This window comes from Zalophus californianus, chromosome 10 (assembly GCF_009762305.2).
Source record: "Zalophus californianus isolate mZalCal1 chromosome 10, mZalCal1.pri.v2, whole genome shotgun sequence".
Lineage (NCBI taxonomy): Eukaryota > Metazoa > Chordata > Mammalia > Carnivora > Otariidae > Zalophus > Zalophus californianus.
The window spans coordinates 3,860,152-3,886,891 of record NC_045604.1 but is presented as its reverse complement, the minus strand read 5'-3'; the positions used below and the strand labels follow the sequence as shown (position 1 = coordinate 3,886,891).

Genomic DNA, 26,740 nt, shown 5'->3' with positions numbered 1-26,740 from the left:
TTTAGATACCTCCAACATCTCCCCAGTTCAGACACCAACCAGGATTACAAATGCCACTCTGCAAATTTTAACAACTCAGATAATTCCAATTTCATTGCTCTGTTGTGGAATTCTCTCCTACTTCTGCTGCAGACTGGCCTATGTCTCTTCTCCAGGAGAACACTGGATTTATGGACTGATAGAAAATCCTACCAGGCTCTAAGAAGAGCAGGTCTCAGGAGGATACCGGCTGGGTTTAAGGATGTTTTATTAACCACGTCTTTATCTCCTTGCACCTTGCACAAATAGGCATACTGGTGTCCATCCCCTGTTCTTCGCGTCTAGAAAGCCCCATCTTCAACCACTGGGATGCTTTGTTTATCATCCCAGAGAGATTCCCTCGGACTCATAATTCTAGAGGCAGGATTCTGACCAAGCAACCAAATCCTTCAGAGATCTCAACAACACACAGGCTCATGCAGGAATTGCCCTAGGCCATTCCAAGTACCTGGATTTTCATAATTGTTAAGCAAGGGCAGGAAGTGTCAGTAAAATCTTTGCTCTTGACTACTATTACTTTTACTAATGAAAGCCCATTTGTGCCATTCTACATCCAATATAAATTTGCCACAGTTCTACCACTTTTGGGATTCATTTGTCTGATAAATAAAGTGTCACTAGTTGATAAAGCTGTGGATGAGGGAGCTCCTGGAAATAGCTGCCTCTGGTGCGCAGCTTCCTGATTAGAGCAACATCGGACCACCCCCTGCCCCTCATTCCTCATTAGAAGGTGTTCAGAGCCTGGGCAGTGGAAACAAAGTCCAGACATGACCCAGTCTATTCATCAATTTAAAACAATAAATTAATAGATACTGTAACATCCACACCCCTACCACGGACTCAGTAGTGCCCAGTAAGTGTTCAAGTGTAGAGTTAATGACATTCACTGTCTGGCTGAGCCTTGTAGAAGACTGTTAACCTCTACAAACCTCACTTTTCTCGTCGGTGAAATGGGACTAACAATACCATCTGAGTGATAAATAATAAATGGTCTTATAAGGAAGGACAAGATCACTCACACAAAGCACACAGGTATTAGTATCTAGTCACTAAATATTCAGTACAGAGAAATGTCAAGAATGTCAGTATTTCATGTCGATGCAGGGAGCATGCATTTCCACTCTGATGTGCAGATATTTCATGCTGTGTGTGTGACCCTCTTGATGGCATGAGAAATGCTTTTCTAATACAAATCAAAACCCCAAACAGATAGCGCCTCACACCAGTCAGAATGGCCAAAATTAACATGTCAGGAAACAAATTTTGTTAATGATGCAGAGAAACGGGAACCCTCTTACACTGTGGATGATGCAAGGTGGTGCAACCAGTCTGGAAAACAGCATGGAGATTCCTCAAAAAGTTGAAAATAGAGCTACCCTACAACCCAGCAATTGCACTACTAGGTATTTACCCCAAAGATACAAATGTAATGATCCAAAGGGACACCTGCACTCCAGTGCTTATACCAGCAATATCCTAAGTATCCTAACTGTGGAAAGGGCCAAGATGTCCATCCACAGATGAATGGATAAAGAAGATGTGGCATACACACGCGCGCGCACACACACACACACACACACACACACAGGAATATTACTCAGCCATCAAAAAGGATGGATTCTTGCCATTTACTTCGAAATGGATGGAACTGGAGAGTATTTTGCTGAGCTAAATAAGTCAATCAGAGAAAGACAAGTATCGTATAGTGTCACTCATATGTGGAATATAAGAAACAGTGCAGAGGATCATCGGAGAAGGGAGGGGAAATGGAATGGAAAGAAATCAGAGAGGGAAACAAACCATGAGAGACTGTCAATTATAGGAAACAAACTGAGGGTTGCTGGAGTGGCAGTGTGTGGGGGGATGGGGTCACGGGGTGATGGGCATTAATGAGGGCACCAGAGGTGATGAGCACAGGGTGTAACTAATGAATTGTTGAACTGTACATATGAAACTAATGAGGTATGGCATGTTGGCTAATTGAATTTAAATAAAAAAAAGAAGCTTCTCTATTTACTTCTGCCACATGTAGTAATTTTTTTTCCTTTAAATTTTTTTTATTGTTATGTTAATCACCACACATTACATGATCAGTTTTTGATGTAGTGTTCTATGATTCATTGTTTGTGCATAACACCCAGTGCTCCAGGCAGAACGTGCCCTCTTTAATACCCATCACCAGGCTAACCCATCCCCCACCCCCCTCCCCTCTAGAACCCTCAGTTTGTTTTTCAGAGTCCATCATCTCTCATGGTTTGTCTCCCCCTCCAATTTATTCCCCTTCATTCTTCCCCTCCTGCTATCTTCTTCTTCTTTCTTTTTTCTTAACATATATTGCATTATTTGTTTCAGAGGTACAGATCTGTGATTCAACGGTCTTGCACAATTCACAGCGCTCACCATAGCACATACCCTCCCCAATGTCTATCACCCAGCCACCCCGTCCCTCCCACCCCCCACCACTCCAGCAACCCTCAGTTTGTTTCCTGAGATTAAGAATTCCTCATATCAGTGAGGTCATATGATACATGTCTTTCTCTGATTGACTTATTTCACTCAGCATAACACCCTCCAGTTCCATCCACGTCGTTGCAAATGGCAAGATCTCATTCCTTTTGATGGCTGCATAATATTCCATTGTGTGTGTGTGTGTGTGTGTGTGTGTGTGTGTGTGTGTGTGTGTGTATAAACCACATCTTCTTGATCCATTCATCTGTCGATGGACATCTTGGCTCTTTCTACAGTTTGGCTATTGTGGACATTGCTGCTATAAACATTGGGGTGCACGTACCCCTTTGGATCCCTACATTTGTATCTTAGTGTTAAATACCCACTAGTGCAATTGCTGGATCATATGGTAGCTCTATTTTCAACTTTTTGAGGAACCTCCATACTGTTTTCCAGAGTGGCTGCACCAGCTTGCATTCTCACCGACAGTGTTGGAGGGTTCCCCTTTCTCCGCATCCTTGCCAACATCTGTTGTTTCCTGGCTTGTTAATTTTAGCCATTCTGACTGGTGTGAGGTGGTATCTCATTGAGGTTTTGATTTGGATTTCCCTGATGCCGAGCGATGTTGAGCACTTTCTCATGTGTCTGATGGCCATTTGGATGTCTTCTTTGGAAAAATGTCTGTTCATGTCTTCTGCCCATTTCTTGATTGGATTATTTGTTCTTTGGGTGTTGAGTTTGATAAGTTCTTTATAGATTTTGGATACTAGCCCTTTATCTGATATGTCATTTGCAAATATTTTCTCCCATTCTGTCGGTTGTCTTTTGGTTTTGTGAACTGTTTCCTTTGCTGTGCAAAAGCTTTTTATCTTGGTGAAGTCCCAATAGTTCATTTTTGCCCTGGCTTCCCTTGCCTTTGGCGATGTTTCTAGGAAGAAGTTGCCACGGCTGAGGTCGAAGAGGTTGTTGCCTGTGTTCTTCTCTAGGATTTTGATGGACTCCTGTCTCCCATTTAGGTCTTTCATCCATTTTGAGTCTATTTTTGTGTGTGGTGTAAGGAAGTCGTCCAGTTTCATATTTCTGCATGTGGCTGTCCAATTTTCCCAACACCATTTGTTGAAGAGACTGTCTTTTTTCCAATGGACATTCTTTCCTGCTTTGTCGAAGATTAGTTGACCATAAAGTTGAGAGTCCCTTTTTTGGTTTTCTATTCTGTTCCATTGATCTATGTGTCTTTGTGCCAGTACCATACTGTCTTGATGATTACAGCTTTGTAATAGAGCTTGACGTCCGGAATTGTGATGTCACAAGCTTTGCTTTTCTTTTTCAACGTGTCTTTGGTTATTCAGGGTCTTTTCTGGTTCCATACAAATTTTAGGACAATTTGTTCCAGCTCTGTGAAAAAAGTTGATGGTATTTTGATAGGGATTGCATTGAATGTGTAGATTGCTCTAGGTAGCATAGACATTTTCACAATATTTGTTTATTTATTCTTCCAACCCATGAGCATGGGACATTTTGCCATCTCTTTGTGTCTTCCTCAACTTCTTTCAGGAGTGTCCTATAGTTTTCTGAGTACAGATCCTTTGCCTCTTTAGCTAGATTCATTCCTAGGTATCTTATGGTTTTGGGTGCAATTGTGAATGGGATCGGCTCCTTAATTTTTCTTTCTTCTGTCTCATTGTTAGTGTATAGAAATGCCACTGATTTCTGTGCATTGATTTTATATCCTGCACTTCAATGAATTCCTGTATGAGTTCTAGCAATTTTGGGGTGGAGTCTTTGGATTTTCCACATGGCGTATAATGTTATCTGCAAAGAGTGAGAGTTTGACTTCTTCTTTGATGAATTGGATGCATTTTATTTCTTTTTGTTTTCTGATTGCTGAGTCTAGGACTTCCAGTACTATGTTGAATAGCAGTGGTGATAGCGGACATCCCTGTCATGTTCCGGATCTTAGGGGAAAAGGTCTCAGTTCTTCCCCATTGAGAATGATATTCTCATTCTTTCCTGATTAAAACTCTTCACAGTGTAGGGATAGAGTGTCCATGGAGGTATGGATGGACACTCTATCCCTACACCCTTCACCAAAACATGAATATATCCATGTTCATCAGGGATATTGGTCTGCAATTCTCCTTTTTGATGGGGTCTTTGTCTGGTTGGGGTCAAGGTAATTCTGGCGTCATAAAATGAGTTTGGAAGTTTTCCTTCTATTTCTATTTTTTGAAACAGCTTCAGAAGAATAAGTATTATTTCCTCTTTAAATGTTTGGTAGAATTCCCCTGGGAAGCCATCTTACCCTGGGCTCTTGTTTGTTGGGAAATTTTTGATTACTACTTCAATTTCCTTGCTAGTTATGGGTGTGTTCAGGTTTTTTATTTCTTCCTGGTTCAATTTTGGTAGTTTATACATCTCTAGGAACGCATCCATTTCTCCAGATTGCCTCATTTGTTGGCATATAGTTCTCATAATATGTTCTTATAATTGTTTGTATTTCTTTGGTGTTGGTTGTGATCTCTCCTCTTTCATTCATGATTTTATTTATTTGGGTTCTTTCTCTTTTCTTTTTGTTAAGTCTTGCCAGGGGTTTATCAATCTTATTAATTCTTTCAAAGACCCTGCTCTGAGTTTTGTTCATGTGTTCTACTGTTCTTCTGGTTTCTATTTCATTGATTTCTGCTCTACTCTTCATTATTTCTCTTCTCTTGCTGGGTTTAGGCCCTATTTGCTGTTCTTTCTCCAGCTCCTTTAGGTGTAAGGTTAGGTTGTGTATTTGAGACCTGTCTTGTTTCTTGAGAAAGGCTTTTATTGCTATATACTTCCCCCTAGGACTGCCTTTGCTGTATCTCAAACATTTTGAACAGTTGTGTTTTCATTTTTATTTGTTTCCATGAGTTTTTCAATTCTTTAATTTCCTGGTTGACCAATTCATTCTTTAGTATGATGCTCTTTAGCCTCCATGTATTTGCCTTCTTTCCAAATTTCCTCTTGTGATTGAGTCAGTTTCAAAGCATTGTGGTAAAAAAATATGCAGGGACTGATCCCAATCTTTTGGTACCAGTTGAGAACTGATTTGTGACCCAGTATGTGATCTATTTTGGAGAATATTCCATGTGCATTAGAGAAAAATGTGTATTCTGTTGCTTTAGGATAGAATGTTGTGAATATATCTGTGAAGTCCATCTGGTCCAGTGTGTCATTCAAAGCCCTTATTTACTTGTTGATCTTCTGCTTAGATGATCCGTCCATTGTAGTGGGGGGGGTGTTAAAGTCCCCTACTATTATTGTATTATTGTTGATATGTTTCTTTGATTTTGTTATTAATTGGCTTATATATTTGGCTGCTCCCCTGTTAGGGCCATAAATATTTACAATTGTTAGATCTTCTTGTTGGATAGCCCCTTTAATTATGATATCATGTTCCTCCTCATCTCTTATTACAGTCTGTGGTTTAAAATCTAATTTGTCTGATATAAGGATTGCCACCCAAGCTTTCTTTTGATGTCCATTAGCACGATCAGTGTTTTTCCACCCCCTCACTTTAATTCTGGAGGTGTCCTTGGAGCTAAAATGAGTCTCTTGCAGACAGCATATTGATGGGTCTTTTTTTTTTTTTTTAAATCCAAAGTGATACCCTGTGTCTTTTGATTGGGACATTAGGCCCATTTACATTCAGAGTAACTATTGAAAGATACAAATTTAGTGCCATTGTATTACCTGTAAAGTGACTGTTACTGTATATTGCTTCTATTCCTTTCTGGTCTATGTTACTTTTGGGCTCTCTCTTTGCTTAGAGGATCCCTTTTAATATTTCTTGTAGGGCTGGTTTGGTGATCACAAATTCCTTAATTTTCTATTTGTCCTGGAAGATTTTTCTCACTCTGCCTATTTTGAATGACATCATAGGTGGATAAAGTATTTTTGACTGCATATTTTTCTCATTTAGCGTCCTGAATACATCATGTCAGTTCTTTCTGGACTGCCACATCTCTGTGGATAGGCTGCTGCCAATCTAATGTTTCTTTTTTCATACTTAAATTCAATTAGCCAACATATAGTACATCATTACTTTTTGATATAATGTTCAATGATTCATCAGTTGCATATAACACTCAGTGCTCATCATGTCATGCGCCCTCCTTAATGTCAATCACCCAAATACCCCATGACCCCACCCCAATCTAATCTTTCTGCTTTTGAGGGTTACTGACCTCTTGTCCCAAGCTGCTTTCAGGTGTGAATTGTTTGCTTCAGGAAAGACATAGCTGCAGATCTCAAGGGTAATATAGGTCTGTGTCTGGTTTTGAGGCAACAGAACAAACAGAACCCATGCCCTAGAGAAAATCTTTGGGAGACTCCGTGATGGGTAAGAGCAAGGTTTTTCTGCTCACTCAATGAAGCACAGACTGAATAGTCAGAAACCTTTTTAAAGGACTCCCATGCAGGTGGCCGGATGCCAGAGGAGGAACGAAAGCATAGCATGTGTAGGTGTAAGAGGGTGAGTGGGTAGAGGAGCCTCCCTGGAGTCCCTGTGCTCCAAGGACATTTCAGGGCTGCAGGAGGATTTTTATGAGAGTAGAAATGACCTTGTCACCTGTATAGGTAGACAGGACTAAGAAAGTATCACGTCCAAGCCACTATGCATGGCAAAAGTAGAGGTGTCTTGAGATGGGTATCTATGTCATTGTCATAGCAGAAAGATGGGGAACGAAGTTCCAATGACTAGATAAGCTCATGGCCATGGCGGCCTGGGCTGGAGGCAAACAGGCACAGGCTGCCAGCTCCATCCAATAAGTATGTTCTGGAGAGACTGTGGAGGAATTATCAGTTATGGGGGCTGACATCAGGAAGAATAAGAACACAGAACTTGAGGGGCACCTGTGTGTCTCAGGTGGTTAAGTGTTTGCCTTCAGCTCAGGTCATGATCCCAGGGTGCTGGGAATGAGCTCCCATTGGGCTCCCTATTCAGCAGGGAGCCTCTCTCTCCCTTTCCCTCTGCTACTACCCTGTTTATGCTCTTTCTTTCTCTCAAATAAGTAAATAAAATCTTTTTAAAAAAATAAGGAAAAGAAGTCAGAAGTTGAGAAACCTTGTCCATAGGGAGTCTGCCCTCAATTGCTATGTCTGTGTGGGGGAAGGAGTGCCCAGCCTGGGTCAGGGGGCAGCTTGGAGTCTGGTAACAAATTATACTAGACATCAGTGAATAAAATGCTGATTTGCCCATCCCTCAGGTTTCCTGTGTATTTGCCACAGATGGACATTGTACCCCCAAGTGCTGGCAGCCACTGGGGCCATGTCAGGGTGGCACAAAGGCAGGCTAGGAAGGAGTTAATGCACTCACATTTCCACCTGTCTTTCCCTATCATCTCTTATATAACCAATCTGAGGTTTTTGTCCAGGAAGAAAGGAGAATATAGGCTCATTATAGTGGTTAAAAGTGCAGGGTAGGAAAAATAAAGGGACCCTTGAAAGGGAGCAGTGGGAAGATGGGATGTATTGTGGTCTGAGCATCGGGGAGGACTTGTCAGAGGAAATGAGTCAGCCTGGGGTCTGAAGGGGGTGTCTCTGGGCCAGTGAAAAGATAGGAGCAATGAATTCCAAATCATAGAAATAACATGTGTTCATACAGCTGATGTAGGAGCAAGCACTGAATGCTGGACATGAATCCAGAAGAATGGTCAGTAAGTTAGAGGAAAGGGGTGAATGGAGAGGGAAGCGTAGGGGGAAAATCCTCTTATATTCATGTCTATTTGTCTGGCCACTTCCCACCCCTACTCCTGGACCAAGCCAGTAACCCTATTGAGATCAGGAATTATGTCAAAATGCATACCTTGCAAAAGCAAAGGCTTTCTAATACACCAAAATCTCAGTATCTGCATTTGATAAACTAATGGGTGGTTTTGGTAATTAGAGTATTTATAAATCATAAGGAATTACTGAGAAGCTCTCTCAAGGTCATGACGATTCCTATAGCATGTTGTGCAGAGGTACAATGAATAGGAAGAGGAAGATGGTACCTTGGTTGAGGAACTGCTGCCTAGGGTTGGTGGAGGCATCTGAGGAGTCTGAGGGTAGCTCCAAGTTGACTGTGTTCTGGTTATAGATGGTCCTGGAAGCTGACTCTGTTCTTGGGTTGGCTGGGTCCTCTTGGATTCATCATTTTGTGTGGCTTTGGTTTTCTTTTTCTGAAAGTAGTTTTTTCCCATGGTTAATGGTTTTCAATATCAGATAAAGCAGAACATCTGTCTCTCTCTCTCTTCCTTTATCTCCCTCCCTCACTTTCCCTTCTTCGCTCTCTGTCTCTCTTTATTTTGCTTTCTTTTTCTACCCCTAACCCACACCAGAATCTTCACTCTGGAATTATAGCACATATTTAGATACCTCCAACATCTCCCCACCTCACACACCAACCAAGATTACAAATGCCACTCTGCAAATTTTAACAACTCAGATAATTCCAATTTCATTGCTCTGTTGTGGAATTCTCTTCTACTTCTGCTGCAGACTGGCCTATGTCTCTTCTCCAGGAGAACACTGGATTTATGGACGGACAAAAAGTCCTACCAGGCTCTAAGAAGAGCAGGTCTCAGAAGAATATCAGCTGGGTTTAAAATTTTTTTTAACATTTTTCTCCTTTATCTCCTTGCACCTTGCACAAATAGGCATACTGGTGTCCATCACCTGTTCTTTGGGTCTAGAAAGCCCCATCTTCATCCATTGGGATGCTCTGTTTATCAGCCCAGAGAGATTCCCTCGGACTCATAATTCTAGAGGCAGGATTCTGACCAAGCAACCAAATCCTTCAGAGATCTCGACAACACACAGGCTCATGCAGGAATTGCCCTAGGCCATTCCAAGTACCTGGATTTTCATAATTGTTAAGCAAGGGCAGGGAGTGTCAGTAAAATCTTTGCTCTTGACTACCCTTACTTTTACTAATGAAAGCCCTTTTGCCCATTCTCCATCCAGTATAAACTTGCCACAGTTCCACCATTTTTGGGATTTGTTTGTCTAATACATAAAGCGTCACTTGTTGTCAAAGCTGTGGATGAGGGAGCTCCTGGAAATAGCTGTCTCTGGTGCGCAGCTTCCTGATTAGAGTGACTTCGAATCCCTCCCGCCCCCAATTCCCCCCAAACCTCATTCTCATTAGAAAGTGTGTTCAGAGCCTGGGCTGTGGAAACAAAGTCCAGACATGACCCTGTTTATTCATCAATTTTAAGAAATAAATTAATAAATATTGGAACATCTGCACACCTACCATGGACTCAGAAGTGTCCAGTAAGTGCTCAGGTTGTAGAGTTAATGACTTTCACTGTCTGGCTGAGCCTTGTAGAATGCTGTTACCCTCTACAAACCTCACTTTTCTCATCAGTGAAATGGACTAAAAATAGCATCCGAATGACTCATAATAAAAGGTCTTATAAGAAAGAATGAGATCACACCTGGAATCACACAAATTTTAGAATCCAGTCAGTAAATGTTCAGTACATAGAAATGTCAAGATTGTCATTAGCATTTCATGTCTATGCAGGGAGCTTGTATTTCCACTGTGATGTTCAGATTCTTCATGCTGTATATGGGACCCACTTGATTCCATGAGAAATGGTTTCTTTTTTTAAATTTTATTTTATTATGTTATGTTAGTCACCATTCATTCCATCATTAGTTTCTTTTATATTATGTTATGTTAATCACCATACAGTACATCGTTAGTTTTGGATGTAGTGTTCCCCATGATTCATTGTTTGTGCATAACACCCAGTGCTCCATTCAATACGTGCCCTCCTTAATACCCATCACCAGGCTAATCCATCCCCCCACCCTCCTCCCCTCTAGAACCCTCAGTTTGTTTCTCAGAGTCCATCGTCTCTCACTGTTCATCTCCCCCTCCGATTTGCCCCCCTTCATTTTTCCCTTCCTACTATGTTCTTCTTTTTTTTTTAACATAGAATGTATTATTTGTTTCAGAGGTATAGATCTGTGATTCAACAGTCATATACAATTCACAGCGCTCACCATAGCACATACCCTCCCCAATGTCTATCACCCAGCCACGCCATCCCTCCCACCCCCCCACCAGTCCAGCAACCCTCATTTGTTTCCTCAGATTAAAAATTCTTCATATCAGTGAGATCATATGATACTCGTCTTTCTCTGATTGACTAATTTCACTTAGCATAATACCCTCTAGTTCCATCCACGTCGTTGCAAGTGGCAAGATTTCATTTTTTGATGGCTGCATAATATTCCATTGTGTGTGTGTGTGTGTGTGTGTGTGTGTATATATATATATATATATATATATATATATATATATATATACCACATCTTCTTGATCCATTCATCTGTTGATGGACATCTTGGCTCTTTCCATAGTTTAGCTATTGTGGACATTGCTGCTATAAACATTGGGGTGCATGTACCCCTTCGGATCCTTACATTTGTATCTTTGTGGTAAACACCCAGTAGCGAAATTGCAGAGTCATAGGGTAGCTCTATTTTCAAGTTTCTCAGGAACCTCCATACTGTTTTCCAGAGTGGCTGTTCCAACTTGGATTCCCACCAACAGTGTAGGAGGGTTCCCCTTTCTCCGCATCCTTGCCAACATCTGTCGTTTCCTGGCTTGTTAATTTTAGCTATTCTGATTGGTGTGAGGTGGTATCTCATTGAGGTTTTCATTTGGATTTCCCTGTTGCTGAGTGATGTTGAGCACTTTTTCATGTGTCTGTTGGCCATTTGGATGTCTTCTTTGGAAAAATGTCTGTTCATGTCTTCTGCCCATTTCTTGGTTGGATTATTTGTTCTTTGGGTGTTCAGTTTGATAAGTTTTTTTAAAATTTTGGATACTAGCCCTTTATCTGATATGCCATTTGCAAATATTTTCTCCCATTCTGTTGTTGTCTTTTGGGTTTGTTGATTGTTTCCTTTGCTGTGCAAAAGCTTTTTATCTTGATGAAGTCCCAATAGTTCATTTTTGCCCTTGCTTCCCTTGCCTTTGGCGATGTTTCTAGGAAGAAGTTGCCACGGCTGAGGTCGAAGAGGTTGTTGCCTGTGTTCTTCTCTAAGATTTTGATGGATTCCTGTCTCCCATTTAGGTCTTTCATCCATTTTGAGTCTATTTTTGTGTGTGGTGTAAGGAAGTGGTTTAACTTCCTTAACTTACTTAACTTCCTTAACTTCTAGTTTCATTCTTCTGCATGTGGCTATCTAATTTTACAACATCATTTGTTGAAGAGACTGTCTTTTTTCCAATGGACATTCTTTCCTGCTTTGTCAAAGATTAGTTGACCATAGAGTTGGGGGTCCATTTCTGGGCTCTCTATTCTGTTCAATTGGTCTATGTGTCTGTTTTTGTGCCAGAACCATACTGTCTTGATGCTTACAGCTTTGTAACAGAACTTGAAGTAGGGAATTGTGATGCCACCAGTTTTGCTTTTTTTTTTTTTTTTCCTACACTCCTCTGGCTATTTGGAGTCTTTTCTGGTTCCATACAAATCTTAGGGTTATTTGTATGTTATGTTGTATCAAATGTTAGGATGATTTTTTTTTCTTTGAAAAAAGTGGATGGTATTTTGATAGGGATTGCATTAAATGTGTAGATTGCTCTAGGTAGCATAGACATTTTCACAATATTTATTCTTCCAATCCATGAGCATGGAATGTTTTTCCATTTCTTTGTGTCTTCCTCAATTTCTTTCATGAGTATTCTATAGTTTTCTGAGTACAGATTCTTTGCCTCTTTGGTTAGATATATTCCTAGGTATCTTATGGTTTTGGGTGCAACTGTAAATGGGATTGACTCGTTAATTTCTCTTTCTTCTGTCTTGTTGGTGTATAGAAATGCAACTGCTTTCTGTGCATTGATTTTATATCCTGCCACTTACTGAATTCCTGTATGAGTTCTAAGAGTTTTGGGGTGGAGACTTTTGGGTTTTCCACATAAAGTATCATATCATCTGCAAAGAGTGAGAGTTTGATTTCTTTGACAAATTGGATGCATTTTATTTCTTTCTGTTGTCTGATTGCTGAGTCTAGGACTTCCAGTACTATGTTGAATAGCAGTGGTGAGAGTGGACATCCCTGCGGCGTTCCTGACCTTAGGGGAAAAGTTTTCAGTTTTTCCCCACTGAGAATGATATTTGCTGTGGATTTTTCATAGATGGTTTTTATGATATGGAGGTATATACACTTTATCCCTACACTCTGAAGGAGTTTAATCAGAAAGGATGCTGTACTTTGTCAAATGGTTTTTCTGCATCTATTGAGAGGATCATATGGTTCTTGTTCTTTCTTTTATTATGTATTGTATCACATTGATTGATTTTCACGTGTTGAACCACCTTTGCAGCCCAGGAATAAATCCCACGTGGTCATGGTGAATAATCCTCTTAATATACTTTTGGGTCCTATTGGCTAGTATTTTGGTGAGAATTTTTGCATCCATGTTCATCAGGGATATTGGTCTGTAATTCTCCTTTTTGATGGGGTCTTTGTCTGGTTTTGGGATCAAGGTAATGGTGGCCTCATAAAATGAGTTTGGAAGTTTTCCTTCCATTTCTATTTTTTGGAACAGCTTCAGAAGAATAGATATTAATTCTTTAAATGTTTGGTAGAATTCCCCTGGGAAGCCATCTGGCCCTGGGCTCTTGTTTTTGGGAGATTTTTGATGACTGCTTCAATTTCTTTAGTGGTTGTAGGTCTGTTCAGGTTTTCTATTTCTTCCTGGTTCAGTTTTGGTAGTTTATACATCTCTAGAAATGCATCCATTTCTTCCAGATTATCTAATTTGCTGGCATAGAGTTGCTCATAATATGTTCTTATAATTGTTTGTATTTTTGGTGTTGGTTGTGATCTCTCCTCTTTCATTCATGATTTTATTTATGTGGGTCCTTTCTCTTTTCTTTTTGATAAGTCTGGCCAGGGGTTTATCAATCTTATTAATTCTTTCAAAGAACCAGCTCCTAGTTTCGCTGATCTGTTCTACTGTTGTTTTGGTTTCTAGTTCATTGATTTCTGCTCTGATCTTTATTATTTCTTTGCTCATGCTGCGTTTAGGCTTTATTTGCTGTTCTTTCTCCAGCTCCTTTAGGTGTAAGATTAGGTTGTGTATTGGAGACCTTTCTTGTTTCTTGAGAAAGGCTTGTAGTGCTATATATTTTCCTCTTAGGACTGCCTTTGCTGCATCCCAAAGATTTTGAACAGTTGTGTTGTCATTTTCATTGGTTTCCATGAATTTTTAAATTCTTCTTTCATTTCCTGGTTGACCCATTCATTCTTTAGTAGGATGCTCTTTAGCCTCATGTATTTGAGTTCTTTCCAACTTTCCTCTTGTAATTGAGTTCTAGTTTCAAAGCACTGTGGTCCAAAAAATATGCAGGAAATGATCTCAATCTTTTGGTACCGGTTGAGACCTGATTTGTGACCTAGGATGTGATCAATTCTGGAGAATGTTCCATGGGCACTAGAGAAGAATGTGTATTCTGTTGCTTTGGGATGGAATGTTGTGAATATATCTGTGAAGTCCATTTGGTCCAGTGTGTCATTTAAAGTCTTTATTTCCTTGTTGATCTTTTGCTTAGATGATCTGTCCATTTCAGTCAGGGGGGTGTTAAAGTCCCCCACCATTATTGTATTGCTGTCAATGCGTTTCTTCGCTTTTGTTATTAATTGCCTTATATAATTGGCTGCTCCCATGTTTGGGGCATAGATATTTACAATTGTTAGATCTTCTTGTTGGATAGACCCTTTAAGTAGGATATAGTGTCCTTCCTCATCTCTTATTACAGTCTTTGGTTTAAAATCTAATTTGTCTGATATAAGGATTGCCACCCCAGCTTTCTTTTGGTGTGCATTAGCATGGTAAATGGTTTTCCACCCCCTCACTTTCAATGTGGGGGTGTCTTTGGGTCTAAAATGAGTCTCTTGCAGACAGCATGTCGATGGATCTTGTTTTTTAATCCAATATGATAGCCTGTGTCTTTTGATTGGGGCATTTAGCTCATTTACATTCAGGGTAACTATTGAAAGATAGGAATTTAGTGCCATTGTATTGCCTGTAAGGTGACTGTTACTGTATATTGTCTCTGTTCCTTTCTGGTCTATGTTACTTTTAGGCTCTTTCTTTGCTTAGAGGACCCCTTTTAATATTTCCTGTAGAGACGGTTTGGTGTTTGCAAATTCTTTTAGTTTTTGTTTGTTCTGGAAGCTTTTTATCTCTCCTTCTATTTTCAATGACAGCCTAGCTGAATATGGTGTTCTTGGCTGCATATTTTTCTCGTTTAGTGCTCTGAAGATATCATACCAGTCCTTTCTGGCCTGCCAGGTCTCTTTGGATAGGTCTGCTGCCAATCTAATGTTTCTACCATTGTAGGTTGCAAACCTCTTGTCCTGAGCTGCTTTCAGGATTTTCTCTTTGTCTCTGAGCCTTGTAAGTTTCACTATTTGATGTCGGGGTGTTGACCTATTTTTATTATTTTGAGGGGGATTCTCTGTGCCTCCTGGATTTTGATGCTTGTTTCCTTCCCCAGATTAGGGAAGTTCTCTGCTATAATTTGCTCCAATATGCCTTCTGCTCTTCTCTCTGTTTCTTCTTCTTCCTGTTTCCCAATTATTCTAATATTGTTTCGTCTTGCGCTATCACTTATCTCTAGAATTCTGCCTTCATGATCCATTAGTTGTTTATCTGTTTCTCAGCTTCTTTATTTTGCATCATTTGGTCTTCTATATCACTAATTCTCTCTTGTCCCTCATTTATCCTAGCAGTTAGAGCCCCCATTTTTGATTGCACCTCACTAATAACCTTTTTGATTTCAACTTGGTTAGATTTTAGTTCTTTTTTTTTCTCCAGAAAGGGGTTCTCTAGTATCTTCCATGCTTTTTTCAAGCCCAGCTAGTATCTTCATAATCATGATTCTGAACTCTAGTTTCGACATCTTACTAATGTCCGTATTGATTAGGTCCCTGGCAGTCGGTACTGCCTCTTGTTCTTTTTTTTTGAGGTGAGTTTTTCCATCTTGTCATCTTGTCCAGAGGAGAATAGATGAATGAGAGAACAAAATGCTCACAGGGTTACAAGAACCCCAGAAAAGTATATACTAAACAAATCAGAAGAGACCCAAAACCAGGGGGGAAAAGAAAGAGAAAGAAAGAAAAAAAAAGAATATGATCAAATATGATCAGGCTGGTGAATTGATCAGAGCCACACATTAGATTTTGGGTGTATTTTGGTCTGTTAGAAGACAATGCCTCCCAAAATTTCAAAGACAGAAAAACTTGTGTATGTACAAAAATAAGGGTAAATACAATGAAGGGATGGAATATGATTGTAAAGATGAAAATTATAAGATTTTATAAAAGGAATTGATAAGATAAGAAGTTGGTTGAAAAAAAGAAAGAAGAGAAATTTAAAAAAAGTGAGAGAATGTGATCAAGCAGGAGACTAGACCAAGCTATACATTAGAGATTTAGGGTACATTTTGGTCTGTTAGAATAAAGCGTATCCCAAAATTTTGAAGAGAGAACAACTTATATATATATATATATATATATATATATATATATATATATACATACAAAAAAAAATAAGGTTTACTACAATGAAGGGATAGAATATGACTCTAGAAATGAAAAATAAAAAAGATTTAAACAAAAGATTGATAAGATGTTGATTGAAAAAAGGAAAAAGAAAAATTCAAAAAAAAATAGAAAAAGAAAAAAGAAAATAAAAAAAAATTAACTTTGAAAAACTAAAGAATCATGGGTAAAAAGCCATGAATTCTATGTGCTGTATTCCCCTAGTGCTGGCATTCTGTCGTTCTCATTGATCAGTAAACTTGGTCTTGGCCAGCTGTTCTTATGGATCTTCTGGGGGAGGGGCCTGTTGGAGTGATTCTCAAATGTCTTTGCTGGAGCAGAATTACCCCGCCCTTGTCAGGGGCTGGGCTAAGTAATCTGCTTGGGTTTGCTCTCGGGAGCTTTTGTTCCCTGCACGCTTTCGGTACAGCTTTGGAGGATGAGATTGAAAATGGCAGCCTCCCAATCTCTGCCCCAGAGGAGCCAAGAACTCGGCCCCGCTCCTCAGTGCGTCCCCAGAGAAAAGCAGTCACTCCTGTCTCCCTGGTCTCCGGCAGCAGTCCGTGCTCACCCGGCCTGTGACCGAGCGTTTCAATCTCTGGCACAGGACCCCATGTGGAGTCTTGAAACCCAGCAGATCCCTGCGGTGCGCTCCCGTGCCGCTCCTCCCGGGGGAGGAAGGGGAGTCTCCCTGGATCTGCCACTTGTTGGGTCCCTGCTGGAGGAGCAGTGGCCTGACTGGGCCGCGGATCACAGTTTACGGCCACCCCGAGCTGAGAGCCCGCGCCTCGGCTCCGTCTCTGCGGCCGGCTTCCCCGCTCCGATCCCTGGGAGCTCTGCTGCACTCAGTCACCCCCGGTCTTTCTGTGACCCCGAGGGTCCTGAGACCACACTGTCCCGCGAGGGTTCCACCGCCCCCACTCCCCCCGCCACACTTAGCCCCTGGAGCGACGTCCCTCAGTGAAGCAGACTTCTAAAATTTCAAATTTCTTGCTCCACTGCTCTATCACTTGACAGTAGCCAGCCCCCTTCCCCTGCCGTCTATCTTCCCAAATATCACCTTGGAGTCACTTCTCCGCACGTCCTACCTTCCAGAAAGTGGTCGCTTTTCTGTTCAGAGTTGCTGCTATTCTTTCCTTCAATCTCCTGTTGAGTTTGTAGGTGTTCAGAATGGTTTCATACCTATCTAGCTGAATTCCTGGAACCAAATGAAATTTCCTCCTCCACCACCTTGCTCCTCCTCTCAAGACTTGAGAAATGGTTTCTTAATACAAATAAAACCCCCAAAGAGAGAGCACCTCAAACCAGTCAGAATGGCTAAATTTAACATGTCAGGAAACAACAAATTTTGGTGAGGATGCAGAGAAAGTGGAACCCTCCTACACTGTTGATGGGAATGCAAGCTGGTGCATCCACTTTGGAAAACAGTATGGATGTTCCTCAAGACATTATAAATAGAGCTACCCTACAACCCAGCAATTGCACTACTAGGGTATTTACCCCAAAGATACAAATGTAACGATCCAAAGGGGCACATGCACTTCGATGTTTATAGCAACAATGTCCACAATAGCCAAACTATGGAAAGAGCCAAGATGTTCATCAACAGATTAATGGATAAAGAAGATGTGACATATATATGAAATGGAATATTACTTAGCCATCACAAAGGATGAATACTTACCATTTACATCGAAATGGATAAAACTGGAGGGTACTACTATAAGCGAAAGAATTCAATCAGACGAAGACAAGTATCATATGCTATCACTCATATGTGGAATATAAGAAACAGTGCAGAGGATCATCGGGGAAGGGAGGGAAAAGGGAATGGAAAGAAATCAGAGAGGGAAACAAACCATGAGAGACTATTAATTATAGGAAACAAACTGAGGGTTGCTGGAGTGGAGGTGTGTGGGGGGATGGGGTTATGGGGTGATGGGCATTAATGAGGGCGCCAGAGGTGATGAGCAGTGGGTGTTATGTGTAACTGATGAATTGTTGAACTGTACATATGAAACTAATGATGTACGGTATGTTGCCTAGTTGAATTTAAATAAAAAACTTCTTAATTCACTTCTGCCACATGTAGTAATTTAAACACATTGACAAGAACATTGTAAGCTTCTCTCAAATTCAGTTAAACTGAAAGCTTCTAATTGAATAGCAGGATTCATATGCTGAAAATATACTTTCTGATTGGATAATATTTAAAAATCATAACAGATGGGGCATCTGGGTGGCTCAGTCGTTAAGCGTCTGCCTTCAGCTCAGGTCATGATCCCAGAGTCCTGGGATCGAGCCCCGCCTCGGGCTCCCTGCTCCGCGGGAAGCCTGCTTCTCCCTCTCCCACTCCCCCTGCTTGTGTTCCTGCTCTCGCTGTCTCTCTCTGTCAAATAAACAAAATCTTTAAAAAAAAAACATAACAGATGATTTTCCTGGAGATTAATTCCTTTATCTCCCTGCCCCGTTCAGCACACAGGATGGTCTGAGCTGTTTGCTTCAGCAGAGACATAGCAGCAGGTCTCAAGGATAATATTGTTCTGTGTCTGGTTTTGAGGCAACAGAACAAACAGAACCCACACCTTAGAGAAAATCCTTGGGGGACCCCGAAATGAGTCGAAACAAGGTTTTCCTGCTCACCTAATGAAGCATAGAGTGAAAGGTTGGACACATTTTTGTAGGCCTTTCGTGCAGGTGGCCGGACCCCAGAGGAGGAATGATACCATAGAACATGTAGGTGTAAGAGGCTGAGGGGGCAGAGGAGCCTCCCTGGGGTCCCTGTGCTCCCAGGAGGTTTCAGGGCAGCAGAAGGATTCTTAAGTGAGAAGAAATGACCGTGTCGCATGTACAGGCAAATGGAGATGTAGAAACTGTCACTTCCAAGCCAGTATGCATGGCAAAAGTAACGTTATCTTGAGATGGGCACCTATGTCATTGTCATAACAAAGAGACAGGGGGACCGAAGTTCCAACGACCAGATAAGGTCACAGCCATGGCTGCCTGGTCTAGAGGCAAACAGGCACAGCTTGCTAGCTCCATCCAATAAGTATGTCCTGGAGAGACTGTGGAGGAATTATCAGTTATGGGGGCTGACATCAGGAAGTATAAGAAGACAGAACTTGAGAAACTTTGTCCATAGGGAGTCTGCCCTCAACTCTATGTATGTTTTGGGGGCAGGGTCCAGCCTGGGTCAGGGGGCAGCTTAGGGTCAGGTAATAAAGTATACTAGAAGTCAGTGATTAAAATGCTGCTTTGCCCATCCCTTAGGTTGCCTGTGTATTCACCACAGAATGGACATTGTACCCCCGAGTGATGGCAGCCACTGGGACCTTGTCAGGGCAGCACAGAGGTTGGTAGGAAGAAGTTAATGCATGTTTGTAGACACTCACCTGTCTACCCTTGTCCTGTCTTGCCCTATAATCTAAGGTTATTGTCCATGAAGAAAGGAGAACTTAGACTCATTATAATGGTTGCAAAAGCTAGGCAGGAAAAATAAAGGGACCTATGAAAGGGAGCAGTGGAAAGATGTGATGTACTGTGGTCGGGTATTGAGGAGGACTTGTCAGAGGAAATGAGTCAACTTGGAGTCTGAAGGGGGTGTCTCTGGGCCAGTGAAAAGGTAGGAGCAATGTATTCCAAATCACAGAATTAGCATATGTTTACAGAGCTGATGTGGGAGCAAGCACAGAATGCTGGACATGAATCCAGAAGAATGGTCAGTAAGTCAAGGAGAAATGGATGAATGGAGAACATAGGGGATAAATATCCTCTTATGTTCATCTCTAATTGTCTGGCCACTTCCCACCCCTACTCCTGGACCAAGCCGGTAACCCTCTTGAGATCAAGAATTATGTCAAAATGCATACCTTGCAAATAGCAAAGGCCTTCTAATACCACAAAATCTCAGTATCTGCATTTGATAAAATAATGGGTGGTTTTTGGTAATTATAGTATTTACACATCATAGCAAATTACTAAGAAGCTCTTTCAAGGTCATGACAAGTCCAAGAGCATGTTGTGGAGAGGTACAATTAATGGGAAGAGGAAGATGGTACCTTGGTTGAAGAACTGCTGGCTGGGGTTGGTGGAGTCATTTGAGGAGTCTGAGGGTAGCTCCAAGTTGCCTGTGTACTGGTTACAGATGGTCCTGGAAGCTGACTTTGTCCCTGGGTTGGCTGGGTCCTCTTGGATTCATCATTTTGTTTGGTTTTGATTTTCTTTTTCTGAAAGTAATTTTTGCCCCTGGTTAATGGTTTTCAACATTAGATGAAACACATCATTACTAGTGAGCAAATCAACTTTTTATTACTAGTTTCTAATTGTGCTAAAATTTCTGTGCTCGCAAATTCCAGGAGGTACATGGATTCCATCCTCTCAGGAGGCGACTGGAAAGCAGGCAACCCACACCCATGACTGATGCACACAGGAGCCTGGAAATTTCCCTCATCAATGTGTCAAGAATGCTGTGCTGGAATTTATAAAATCTACATTTGAATTTTGTGTCTTTAAGCAACCTTTGGCAAGCTGCTCTCCTAGTGTGACTTCCAATTTTGTGCACATCTCAAGAGGGGTCATGACTCCACATCTCGTTTATGTGGAGTTATACACACATGTTATGTGCATACGGTTCTGAAACATCATGGGTGATTAATAACTAAGAGTTTGCTGACACTGAACCTCATTTTCATACTGCCCCTGGAATCCCTTTTCTCCATTCTTCTATTTGCAGGTTGAGAAATGAATAAAGCACTCAGTGTACACAAGAAGGTAATAAGTGGTAGAGCATAGAAGAAGTTTCTTCAGCGGGACCTCTGCCAACCTACCTTGGACATGGGTGTGTCATGGACTGATACCAAAGGTTCATTCATAGTAGATGTGGATTCGCCAGTACTGGATGCATCCTGCTTTCTTTTCTTCACGGGCATTTTTCCTTTTACTCTGCATTTCCTCATAGCTGAAGCAGTCAAAAAGAACATGATAAACCCAAAGGAGCTGGTCTAGGGCAGCTGTAGCATTTCCAGTGCTCTGCCCTCCTGCTTGTGGGTCTGGGAATGCTAGTGTGCTCCCCTCCTGCGTCAGCGCACCAGACAGGTGACCGGAGCTGACTCACACTGCCAGTTTCCTTGCTTCCCTGGGGACATAAGCACACCCCTCCATCCGCTGGACTCCCAGGTACCTCAGTCAAACCCTTTTCCAACCCACTTATCCTATATGTTCTTTTCAAGAATCTGCAGTTTTGGGGCACCTCAGTGGCTCAGTCTGTTATGTATCTGCCTTTGGCTCAGGTCATGATCTCAGGGTCTTGGGATTGAGCCCCACATGGGGCTCCCTGCTCAGTGGGGAGTCTTCTTCTCCCTCTGTCCCTCCCCCTGCTTTTCTCCCTCTCTCTCTCTATCAAATAAATAAATAAAATCTTAAAAAAAAAAAAGGATCTGCAGTTTTCATGATGCAATTGGTGGGTTAACTCCTACGGAAGGTCTGTTTGAATTACAGAAACCAGAGAAAGAAAATCTGATCTAATTGGTGATGGGACAAATTGGTGATACTGGACTTGATGTTTTAAAAAGTTTTTAGGATCCAGTGATTTTAGAAGAGGCAAATTCCTCACATCCCTGAGAGTTGGCTTTTTCTTTAAGCATTGCCTTATATTTGTTCATAAAGAATATAGTAACGATGGAGTAAATATTGTAACAGAGCAGTATATGAACTGAATGAAGTATTTTTAAATCTCACAATTTTTCCTAATTTTTTTGTCCCTGATCAACCTTCATAATATGTAGAAGTCTCTGCCTTTCTAGTGAACTCTTTCTGCTTTTTTCTTTACTGGCACCCCCAAATACACCCTGTAAAATACAGTGGACCTCTTTGTAGGAAAGGAATTGTCTAAGTTGTCAACTTGTTGGTGTCTGAAGGGCCATCTCATGCTCAGCTGCCCATTTGGAAATTGGGAAACGGATCTCTCAGGTGTGCCAACACCAGGGCTCTGGGGGATGTCTCTAGGGGGCCCAGACCCTGACAGTGAGGGCTCCTGTCCATTACCTTTTTTCTTCTCATTTTTAAGAATTTTAACAATGTCTCCAAGTCCTTCCATGTCCTTGAACAGCTCTATTAGCTTGTCCACACAGAGAGGCCCCCGGAACTTCTTTTCCATCAGGTCAGCAATCCTGACCTTGTTATATTCTTCTTGCATTTTTGTAGTCAGTTTCAAATCATGGGCCAGTATGGACTTAACCATGCTAAACCTGTAGTCATCTATGGGCTGTAATCCTTTCAGCAGAATAATCCTCTTGTACTCACTCATCTCTCCAGGTGTGGCTGAGCCTGCAAGAGAAAAATACCATACAGTGTTATACCTTTCTCCAGATGATTTAAAAGTCTGGTTGTGTCTATGTGAGTGAGTGGCCCATGTCAAGGTGTCGTCCTTGAGTGTTATGTGACAAAGAGGAACTTAATTTCCAGGTGTGTCACTATGGGTTGAGAACTGCTGTATTCGGGACTTCTAAGAAATTCTTTCCTTTTAATAATGATAGTTGAGTTGGGTGGGGGGTGGGTATGATGGCAGGAGGTCTGGAAAGAGGCCTTGCTGTTGCCTTATGTGGAGTGTGGGCTGTAGGGGGTCAGAGTCCCCGCTCCCTCCTCCCATCCTGTGTTGGGGCTGCAGTCTCTCCCTGGATGTCCGCCTGCTGGCTCTGGACTCTGCCACCCACTCTGCCTGAAGGAGCCCATGTGCAGAGTGGGCTGCAGCCTCTCACCCCTGGTGATTGTCCTCCCTGCCGGGTACCTGCCCAGCACACCTGACCCTTCCCTAGTCAGCGCTTCTCGCATCCTCTCTCCCTGGGGCTTGGGCCATGTTCTCCGTGTCCTCTGTGCCCTGCTCCCGATTGATCTCTCTCGTGCAGAATCACAGCCATGATTGGCTGGCACTATTTAGTAGTCCTGTGGCTGGAGTTCTGCTTTCTTGCTAAAGCAAGAACCCAGCATTTATTGTCTGGAATTATTTCAATAGTTGCTTGATTTCACCCTTCTAGGCTGAATTCCTCTTATCAGTTCTTTTTGGAGAGCCTGAGATCCCTCTATGGGGCCACGTTTCTAGCCCACTTGACATCCTCCAATAGTTCCCCATTTTGGTTTTGAAAAATTTCTTGCTCTTTAGCCTAGCTTGGAAAGCCTTGAATACTCTGCATCGTTTTTACATCTGTAACTTTTGCATTTTGTATGTCGTATACTCCAGAAATATACAACACACCTTGCTTTTCCATGTTTCATGACTTGGCTAATTCCCTCTCTTCTTCTTAAAGGGTGAGTCTCACTTTAACTTCCCCCAACTACCTCCTTATAGCCTTCAAGACTCCACTGAGGTTTTGTCCTCTGAAAGCCCCCAGAATCTGGGACTGGGTGTCACTCCTCTGGGCCTCTTTATTACCTTATGTACTTCCTTGATGGCACTCAGTACATGGTAAGAATTCCAATTTTCTGTTTAAATTAATCAATTCTTTTCATTTAGGGTCCGTGTATTTGTGTACTTTTTGTATAATTGGCATGTTCAAATTCCCAGGGCTGTGAATTATTCTTTCTTGAGAAAATGTGAACACTCCCAGATTGATCAGGTCCATAGGGTGAAGGATAAATCCTCAAGATATATTATAGGGGAATTGAAGATTATTAAAAACAAAGTAAAAACTCTGAAAGCTTCTAGAGATAAAGAGTAGATCACCTGTAAAGATTCAAGGATCAGATTGAAACTGATGTTCAACAGCAAAGCTGCCCACCACAGGAAATAGGGTGATTTTCATCAGGACTCGTCCAAATGCCATACTGATTTAAAAACCAAATAATTTTTCAAGTGAAATTTTTGTGTTTTGTGTGTGTGACAACATAATTTATTTGCAAAATAAAACCAGATATAAGGTGACAGGAGGCTATGTATAATCTTTATTCATTCTACTCAAATGTGAACACTCATATGTTTTATTGCTAAAATATCGGTGTCTTTGATTTTAGAGTAATGATCCAGATCCCACTACAGTGTCCAGTATTAGAGTATTTAAAGTAGGCGTATTAAATAACGTTTCTAAAATGCCCCAATTCTAAATTTCAAAACATATGTAGCCCCAGGGCTATCAGAAAAGGTACTGTCTCCCTATCTTGAGGGCAAAATGATTTTAAGAGGTGAATTTTAATCTAGCCAAGATGATATTTAAATGTGAGGGCCTCTCCAACAGGCACATGAAAAAGTGCTCAACATCGCTCGGCATCAGGGAAATCCAAGTCAAAACCTCCATGAGATACCACCTCACACCCGTCAGAATGGCTAAATTTAACAAGTCAGGGAACGACAGATGTTGGCGGGGATGTGGAGAAAGGGGAACCCTCCCACACTGTTGGTGGGAATGCAAGCTGGTGCAACCACTCTGGAAAAACAGTATGGAGGTTCCTCAAACAGTTGAAATTAGAGCTACCATTCGATCCAGCAATTGCGCTACTGGGTATTTACCCCAAAGATACAAATGTAGGGACCCGAAGGGGTACGTGCACCCCAGTGTTTATAGCAGCAATGTCCACAATAGCCAAACTGTGGAAAGAGCCAAGATGTCCATCGACAGATGAATGGATCAAGAAGAGGTGGTATATACACACAATGGAATATTATGCAGCCGTCAAAAGGAATGAGATCTTGCCATTTGCAGTGACATGGATGGAACTGGAGGGTGTTATGCTGAGTGAAATAAGTCAATCAGAGAAAGACAGGTATCATATGACCTCACTGATATGAGGAATTCTTAATCTCAAGAACAAACTGAGGGTTGCTGGAGTGGTTGGGGGTGGGAGGGATGGGGTGGCTGGGTGATAGACATTGGGGAAGATATGTGCTACGGTGAGCGCTGTGAATTGTGTAAGACTGTTGAATCACAGATCTGAAACAAATAACGCAACATATTTTAAGAAAAAAGAAAAAGAAGAAGATAGCAAGAGAGGAAGAATGAAGGGGAGTAAGTCAGAGGGGGGACGAACCATGAGAGATGATGGACTCTGAAAAACAAACTGAGGGTTCTAGAGGGGAGGGGGGTGGGGGGATGGGTTAGCCTGGTGATGGGTATTAAAGAGGGCACGTTCTGCCTGGAGCACTGGGTGTTATGAACAAACAATGAATCATGGAACACTACACCAAAACAAATTATGTAATATATGGTGATTAACATAACAATAAAAAAATTAAAAAAAATGTGAGGGTCTCTGATATTCGGGAGGATAGACGGCGGGGGAGGGGCCTCCGCCGGCCGCTTCTGGCAAGTGATAGAGCCGCGGAGCACAAAATCGGAAGTTTTAGAAGTCAGCTCTGCTGAGGGACGTCGCTGCAGTGGCTAAGCGGGGGGTGGAACCCTCGCGGGACAGTGTGCTCTCAGGACCCTAGGGGTCACAGAAAGACCGGGGGTGCCTGAGTGCGCCAGAGCTCCCAGGGATCGGAGCGGGGAAGCCGGCTGCAGAGACGGAGCCGAGGCACGGGCTCGCAGCTCGGGGTGGCCATAAACTGTGATCCGCGGCCCAGTCGGGCCACTGCGCCTCCAGCAGGGACCCAACAAGCGGCAGAGCCGGGGAGACTCCCCTTCTTCCCCCGGGAGGAGCGGCGCGGGAACGCACTGCAGGGATCTGCTGGGTTTGGAGACTCCGAGCGGGGTCGGGTGCCAGAGATAGCAACGCTCGGTCACAGGCCGGGTGAGCACGGAGTGCGGCCGGAGACCGGGGAGACGGGAGGGACTGCTTTTCTCTGGGGGCGCACTGAGGAGCGGGGCCCGAGTTCTCAGCTCCTCCGGGTGGAGACTGGGAGGCCACCATTTTCACCCTGGTCCTCCAAAGCTGTACGGAGAGCTTGCAGGGAACAAAAGCTCCTGAGAGCAAACCGGAGCAGTTTGCTTAGTCCGGACCGACAAGGGCGGGGCAATTCCGCCTCCGGCAAAGACATTTGGGAACCACGGCAACAGGCCCCTCCCCCAGAAGATCAGCATGAACAGCCAGCAAGCCAAGACCAAGTTTACCGATCAAGGAGAACGGGAGAACTCCAGCGCTAGGGGAATACTGCACATAGAATTCATGGCTTTTTTTACCATAATTCATTAGTTTTTCAAAGTTAATTTTTTTTCACTGTTTTTTTTTTGAATTTTTCTTTTTCCCTTTTTCAACCAACATCTTATCAATCCCTTTTAAAAAAAAAAACATTCTTTATTTTTCATTTTTAGAGTCATATTTTTATCCCTTTATAGGGATTTATAGTAGTTACCCTTATTTTTGGCATATATATATATATAAGTTGTTCTCTCTTTAAAATTTTGAGATACAGTTTCTTCTAACAGATCAAAATATACCCTAAATCACTAGTGTATGGCTTTGTTCTATTCTCCTGCCTGATCACATTCTCTCCCCCTTTTTTTTCTTTTTTTTCTGTTTTCTATTTCTTTTTAAATCTTCTTCTTTCTTTTTAAAAACAACTTCTTATCTTATCAATTCCTTTTATAAAATCTTTTATAATTTTCATCTTTACAGTCATCTGCCATCCCTTCCTTGTATCAACCGTTATTTTGCACATATGTAAGTCTCTCTTCCTTTAAAGTTTTAGCAGGAACTTTCTTCTAACAGACCAAAATATGCCCAAAAGCTAGTGTGTGGCACTGATCTA

General features: G+C 41.9%; 1 protein-coding gene across 1 annotated transcript in view; it reads right to left on the bottom strand.

The window, feature by feature from the left end:
- Positions 1–26,740, bottom strand: part of IFI16 (interferon gamma inducible protein 16) — a 96,881-nt gene that overhangs the window by 9,075 nt on the left and 61,066 nt on the right. Inside the window, exons 7-8 of the mRNA XM_035722176.1 lie at positions 20,124–20,291; positions 8,508–8,675 (exon numbers count right to left, since the gene is read on the bottom strand). Of these exons, the coding sequence (XP_035578069.1) occupies positions 8,508–8,675; positions 20,124–20,291 (336 nt within the window). The remainder of the gene's footprint in view (positions 1–8,507; positions 8,676–20,123; positions 20,292–26,740) is intronic.